The 7,000-nt window shown below is 58.5% G+C and overlaps 1 protein-coding gene across 1 annotated transcript in view; it reads right to left on the bottom strand.

The window, feature by feature from the left end:
- Positions 1-1,509: 1,509 nt before the first annotated feature.
- GNA11 (G protein subunit alpha 11) overlaps positions 1,510-7,000 on the bottom strand; it is a 36,749-nt gene continuing 31,258 nt past the window's right edge. The window contains exons 3-7 of the mRNA XM_007951016.2: positions 5,278-5,432; positions 4,605-4,733; positions 3,355-3,484; positions 3,008-3,161; positions 1,510-1,700 (exon numbers count right to left, since the gene is read on the bottom strand). Of these exons, the coding sequence (XP_007949207.1) occupies positions 1,510-1,700; positions 3,008-3,161; positions 3,355-3,484; positions 4,605-4,733; positions 5,278-5,432 (759 nt within the window). The remainder of the gene's footprint in view (positions 1,701-3,007; positions 3,162-3,354; positions 3,485-4,604; positions 4,734-5,277; positions 5,433-7,000) is intronic.

The following is a 7,000-nucleotide window of genomic DNA, read 5'->3' as shown; positions in this document are numbered from 1 at the left end:
CACTTGTCCCCCTGCCCTCCACTACTGTGGCCTCCTCTGGTTTCTGTCCACCAAGAAACAGCAGGCCCCCTGCCTGCAAGAGAAGTGAGCGGCCTGGGAGGGGCGGGGCCGGAAGACTGCTGTTTGGCTGACCTGCTGTCGGGCGGTTTTCACTCCGGCGGCCCCATGTCACGGAGGGGTCAAAGGCATCGAGGCGGCTCATCATTCCCGGAGCACAAATAAAACACGGCCATGTTCATTCAGTCTCCAACAGAGCAAAAGCCAACCCGCTCCCCACAAAAATCAACGTCCCCGCTGGGGTCCCTGCCTTCACAGTCACTTTGGGAGAACTGGGGGTGGGGGCTCTGTGGAGACCCCAAAGGCTGCGGGGTCGGGCTCTGTTCTGGCTGTGGCCAGGGAGCCACCGGGAGGACCAGGCCCCGCTGCCGCCTCTGCACGCCCCCCACACCGCCAGCCCCAGCCCCGCTGTACAAAGTGCCTGTGCGAGGTGCGGGGTGCCGGTGTCAGTGGGGCGGCCAGGGCAGAGGCTGAGCGGAGACGCTTCAGTTGGCGGTCGGTCGTGCACAGCAACCGGAGGCCTCTCCCCACTCCGCTCGCTCACTCGCTCGCGCTCCGCTTCTCGGGGACAGACCTGAGAATATTCTAAAAAGTCCCCACCCCACCCTCGTTCTTCCTACTCAGTGAACAAACCAAAACCAAAGGCAACACCCAACTCCTTCCTGCGGCCCTCACTGGGGGCGGGTGGGGCCCAACACTCGCCTCCCAGCAGCCAGGCCCTGTGTTCCCGCGCCCCAGGCCTGGGCAGCCCACAGTTCGGGGCACTCTCAGCTGGCCGTGTCTGGGCCTGGAAACACAACCCGGAGAAGGCCTGCCCTCGGCTCTGTGGAGGGGCCAGGCGGGCAGGGGTCTGGGCAGCATCTCCTTGGGGGCCACAGGGAGGGCAAGGGGGGGTCTCTCCATCCGCAGCCAAGCATCTTATTCCCGCCCCCCAAAGAAAAGGTTAGGCACTTCCCAGGGTGGAACCGGGGGCGCCGTCCACCCCCTCTTCTTGGAGTCCAGTGAGCAAAGCAGGCATGAGCCGTGAAGAAGACAGGACTGAATAACTTAAAAAACAAAGAAAAGTCTGTCTCCGACTCTCGATACCTCCGTAATTAAGAAGAAAACACGATGGGGCAGAGAGAGAGAGACATGGCAACCGGGCACGCGAGGGACGGGTGGGGGCCTCCCCCCACTGAGCCCCCAACATTTGGCTGGAAGGGGTGGCCAGGCCGGGGTGAGGTCTGGGGTCGCCGGGGCACCCGTGTGTGGCCAGTCCTTGTGTTTTTTCTTTTTAAAAAAACCAAAAACAGAGCTTTACGGTCAAGGCCAGAAAAGGCCGCCGGGCTGAGCCGGTGAGAAGGTGCGGAAGTGTGTGGAAAGAAAGACGTCCGTCCGTCCCGACAGCTGCGAAACAAAGACCGTTGCTTAAAAGGTGAAGGCCGAGGCCGGGCTCCTCGCAGCGCGACGGCCTCAGACCAGGTTGTACTCCTTCAGGTTGAGCTGCAGGATGGTGTCCTTGACGGCGGCAAACACGAAGCGGATGTTCTCCGTGTCGGTGGCGCAGGTGAAGTGCGAGTAGATAATCTTGTCGCTGTCAGGGTTCAGGTCCACAAACATCTTGAGGATGAACTCCCGGGCGGCCTGGGCATCCCGCTGGGGCCCTGCACACACGGAGGGCCGCGTATCAGGCTGAGGGCTGCCCTGACGGCCCGCCTGACCAACACCCACCCACCCACCTGGCCTTATTCACCCACACCCAGGACCCATGGGCCCGCTGTGCACCCCAGGGATGCTCTCTACCCCAGCCCCCCAGCGGCTCGGCTCTGCCACCCCCGTGCCAGGCCAGCTCAACGCAGGAAGCTCCCAGCCCTAGGTCCCCACTGGCTCCCCTCCTGGACGTGCTGAGTAGCTGACCCAGCCTCCAAGGCAAAGGACCAACTCCCCATCCCGTCCCTGCTTCTGCTGCCCACAGTGCCGCTTCCCACCTGGACTCACTCTCTCCACGCCCACCCCTCACACCCATGTGCACACATGACACACCACATATACACACACTTGCACACACATGCACATGGGTGGCCCCACGCTGTCCCCAGGGCGTCATGGCCCCTATGTCACTAGAGGGAGCCAGGCCCTAGCAGGAGAGGTGCTGGCCCAGGCTCCCCTGGGACTGAGAGCCTGACGCCCACCTGGCTTCGGACTCTGATGGACCCTCTGCTCACCCTCTTGCCTGTGATGGCACCGGGCCCCAGTAATGACTTGCAGGACCCCTTCCCCTGGGGTCTGCGCAACACTCTTCTGCACCCCTAACAGCACAGAGCCCCTGAATGGCTGTGGGGGGCTGTATTGGATGTTGTGGGGATACCCACACACAGTGCTTTGCCTCCAGTTAGAAGCTTGTGTCAGTCAGAGGACACACTCCCTCTGCCCTGGAACCCCCACAGGCCTTGGAGCTGCCCTCTGCTGCCCCTGGGGGCCATGGGTGGCAGGGCACAGGCTGCGGGGGTTGGAGCTAAGTGGGCTAAGTCCGACCTGGGTGTCCTGGGTCCCAGCTCCTGCAGTCCCGCCGCTGACCGCCTGGGCCCCCGTGCCTGGGTCCAAGCATGAAGGAGGTCTGCGGGAAGGCAAGGCTCCCAGAGCTGAAATCTAGCAGTGCCTTGGCGTCCTCTCCTGACAGCCCGGCCCGCCTGACCTAGCACCCAGAGCAGCGACCATGACAGGCTGCAAACACGGCTGGGCACCGCGTGTCACACTCCCCTCAGGCCACATGGCATCCTCAGAGCAGCCCACTGAGCTCACTGTTGGGGTGTCATCCCCTGGGGCCCTGCCAGCCTAACACCCTGCAAAGCCTAAGCTCGACAGCCCACCCAGAACCTTCTCCTGGTCCCGTGAGGACAGAGGTGTGTAGGAGGTGTGGGCGGGGCGTGGGGCGGCCCAGCACATGAGCCGTGAGGCCCCAGGGGCTCACCGTCAAACTCGGGGAAGTAGTCGACGAGGTGGGAGTAGAGGATCTTGTCCTCCAGCAGGTCCTTCTTGTTGAGGAAGAGGATGACGGAGGAGTTCTGGAACCAGGGGTAGGTGATGATGGTGCGGAACAGCGCCTTGCTCTCCTCCATGCGGTTCTGGGGGCAAGGAGGGGCTCACTCGGCTGCCGCCAGCCCACATGCCGGCACGGGGACAGCTGAGGGGCTTGGGGCGCGTCAGCTCCATCCCCCAGGACACAGGCCGTTCAGCGCTGCCTCGCCCCTCCCCGCTCATGTCCCCCAGTCACAGCCTGCCCTCGGCCACCCCCAGCTCTGCCCGGGCGATGCCCACCTCGTTGTCCGACTCCACCAGAACCTGGTCGTACTCGCTCAGGGCCACGAGGAACATGATGGACGTCACGTTCTCGAAGCAGTGGATCCACTTCCGTCGCTCTGACCGCTGCCCACCCACGTCCACCATCCTGCAGGGGACACAGGCACACGGGGACTCAGTGGACTCCTGAGACCGGACCTGCTGACAGAACCCACCCTCCGCAAGGCCGGTGCCAGTCAAGGGGCTATGTACTGCTCTGGCTGGACTGTGTTCCCGAGACCTCCTGTTAGCACCTGAAGCCCTAGGACCTGCGACCACCAGGGCCTTCAAAATGAGCTCTTCAGCACAGGGCCCTAATCCTGTGAGTGGCATCTGTCAGAGAGAAGAGGCCACGCGACAAGGGAGGCTGAGAATGGGGGATGCTGCCGCAGCAACCCCCCAGGGCCACCAGAACAAGGAAGGCTCCCCCCGGAGCCTCAGAGAGAGCAGGCCCTGGCCAAACCCTGAGACTTGCAGCCACCAGGGGGCGAGGCAGCCACCTCCGCTCTGTGAGCTGCCCAGCAGTCCTGGGGCTCTGCTCTGAGCTCACACCCCAGAGGCCTGCGCCATCCGACAGCGCGGGAGGAGGAGGCTGGGAGTAACGAGGTACAGATCCCCTGGGTGTTGAGGACCACTCTCCAACCCCTGACCCTGTGCCTCAACCTCAAGTTCAGAGCTCTCACGGCTCCACCCAACCCACGTTTCTAAGCCGTGGTTCCGAGGCCTCCTCGCAGCCCTGCAGCAGGAATACCAGACCACCACCTCTACATGCCCCCACACCCAGAATGAATGCTGCAGCCCCCTCATTTTGTCTCAAGGCCTAGCCAGGTGCCATACCCCCCAGGTAGCTGGGAGCCTCCTCACCCCCCAAATGCCCCTCAGTTTCTGTTCCTGGGCCATCAGGGCCCATGTCGTCCTGTGACTGGACCAGAGAGACTTTGGCATCAATCTCGGGGGACCCTGAGTGTGCCTGGGACCTAGGAGATGAGTGCACCCCCCAGATACCAGATCCCCTCCCCATCCCCTTGTTGTTGTTGTTATGTGCCGTGGAGTCGGACCCGACTCACAGTGACCCCTCCTTGGGTTTCCAAGGCAGTATCACTACGGAAGTAGATTGCCCCATCTTCCTTCCGAGGAGTGGCTGGTGGGTTTGAACCGCCAGCCTTCTGGTTAGCAGTCAAGTACCTTAGCCACTATGCTACCAGAGCTCCCCCCATCCCCTTAGGTACCTGAAAATGATGTTCTCTAGGTCGAAGGGGTACTCGATGATGCCAGTGGTGGGCACGCGGACCCGCAGCACGTCCTGCTGGGTAGGCAGGTAGCCTGAGGTGGCGATACGGTCGACGTCGGTCAGGTAGCTGGAACACAGCGCGGGGGTGAGGGAACTGCCAGGCTGGTGCCCACACCTCAGCCACGTGCTGGCCTCTGCACTGAGGGGACCGGAAGCTCAGGAATCATTTGGGGACGGAAGGCAGCAACAGCCAGGTGCACAGAGAGGGAGACAGCAGGCCGCAACGCAGTGGACGCACCAGAGTATCTGCCAGTGGCACAAGGGCTCCCTCCACAGTGGGCACAAGTTTACCGGGCCAGTGCCCAGAAACTGCCACCCTGCTCCGCAAAAAGGACCAGTGGGCGCCAGGCAGAGCAGGTGCAGGAAAGGCAAGGCGTTCCCGCCCAGGAGGCAGGGCCCCCAGGGGCCGGCACACAGGGCTCTGCAGTCTGGCTGAAGTGTCAGAGGGCACAGACTTGTGGAAGTCTGGAAGCTGCGCCCTGCAGCCCTGCAGCCCAGCAGCATCTCCACTGGGCAGCCACCTCCCACCCTGCCCCGCCCACACCAGGCCCCACCCATGCCAGGCCCCGCCCATGCCAGGCCCCGCCCACGCCAGGCCGGGCCACACTCACTACTTGGCCGAGTCGGAGAGCTGGTACTCGCGCCTCCGGTCATAACACTCCTGGATCCCGGGGTCGGTCCACAGCATCTTGATGGCATTGACGTACTGATGCTCAAATGTTGTCACCTTCTCCACATCCACCTCCCGGATCAAGAGGGCGTTGGCCTGCAAGGGGGCAAGGGGGGCAGTGGACTCGCTGCATCAGGCCTGGCAAACAGGGCTTTGTCCTGTGGAACGACAGCCATCTCAAAGCTGAGCCCCCATCAAATCTCAGCCCAACCATGCAGCATCTCTTTGACCAGAGCCAGAATGGCTGACCCAGGTTTCCCACAAATATTCATCCAAAGAAGCCAGGGCCGATGTAGTAATTATCTGTCAGTATGCAGTCTCTCCACCACTCATCTGTCACTGTGTCCTGCTGTGGTGTCTTGCATGTTACTGTGAGGAAACACCAATGACGGAAGACCAGATGAATTGTGGGATGACATCAAGAACATCTTATGTGAAAAAAGCAAACGGTCATTAAAAAGACAGGAAAGGAAGAAAAGACCAAAATGGATGTCAGAAGAGACTGACATTTGCCCTTGAATGTAGAGTCGCTAAAGTGACTGAAGAAATAATGAAACAAAAGAACTGAACAGAAGACTGCACGGGGCAGCTAAAGAAGACAAAGTAAGGTATTATAATGAAATGTGCAGACCTGGAGTTAGAAAACCCACAGGGAAGAACACACTCCAAATTTCTCAAGCTGAAAGAACTGAGAAAAAATTAAAGTCTCAAACTGCAATATTGAACGATTCTATGGGCAAATATTGAATGATGTAAGAAGCATCAAAAGACGATGGAAGGAATACACAGCGTCACTTTGCCAAAAAGACCTGGCCAATGTTCATCCATTTCAGGAGGTGGCATGTGATGAAGAACCAAGGGTACTGAAGGAAGAAGTCCAAGCTGCCCTGAAGGGAGCTGGTGAAAAACGAGGCTCCAGGAACTGACGGAACACCCACTGAGACGTTTCAACAAATGGATCCACCTCTGGAGGCACTTATTCATTTATGCCAAGAAATGTGGAAGACAGCTACCTGGCCAATAAACTGGAAGAGATCCTCATCTGTCCTCATTCCAAAGAACAGTGATCCAACAGAATGGGGAAATTATCGAACAATATCATTAACATCACATGCAAGCAAAATTTTGCTGAAGTAATTAAATAATGATTGGAGTAGTATATTGAGAAGGAACTTCCACAAATCCAAGCCAGATTCAGAAGAGGACATAGAACGAGGGACATCATTGCTGATGTCAGCTGAGTCTTGGCTAAAAGTAAAGAATAACAGAAAGATGTCTACTTGTGTTTTATTGACAATGCACAGGCATTTTTGACTGTGTGGGTCACAACAAATTATACCTTTGTGAAGAACAGGAGTTCCAGAACACTTGATTGTCGCTTGTGAGGAACTTGTACATAGACCAGAAGGCTGTAATTCGAACAGAACGAGTACTTCATTCAATCTGTATGCTGAGCAAATAATCTAAGAAGCTGGACTATATGAAGAAGAATTGGAGGAAGACTCATCAACAACCTGAGATATGCAGACGATACAATCTTGCTTGCTGACAGTGAGGATGACTTCAGTATGGATTATACCTCAACATAAAGAAACTAAAAATCCTCACAACTGGACCAATAAGCAACATCATGATAAATGGAGAAAAGATTCAAGGTTGTGGGG

Source organism: Orycteropus afer, unplaced genomic scaffold, assembly GCF_000298275.1.
Source record: "Orycteropus afer afer isolate SDZICR_OR568_19922 unplaced genomic scaffold, OryAfe1.0 scaffold00291, whole genome shotgun sequence".
In the NCBI taxonomy this organism is placed as follows: Eukaryota; Metazoa; Chordata; class Mammalia; order Tubulidentata; family Orycteropodidae; genus Orycteropus; species Orycteropus afer.
This window is presented reverse-complemented; position numbering and strand designations above follow the sequence as displayed.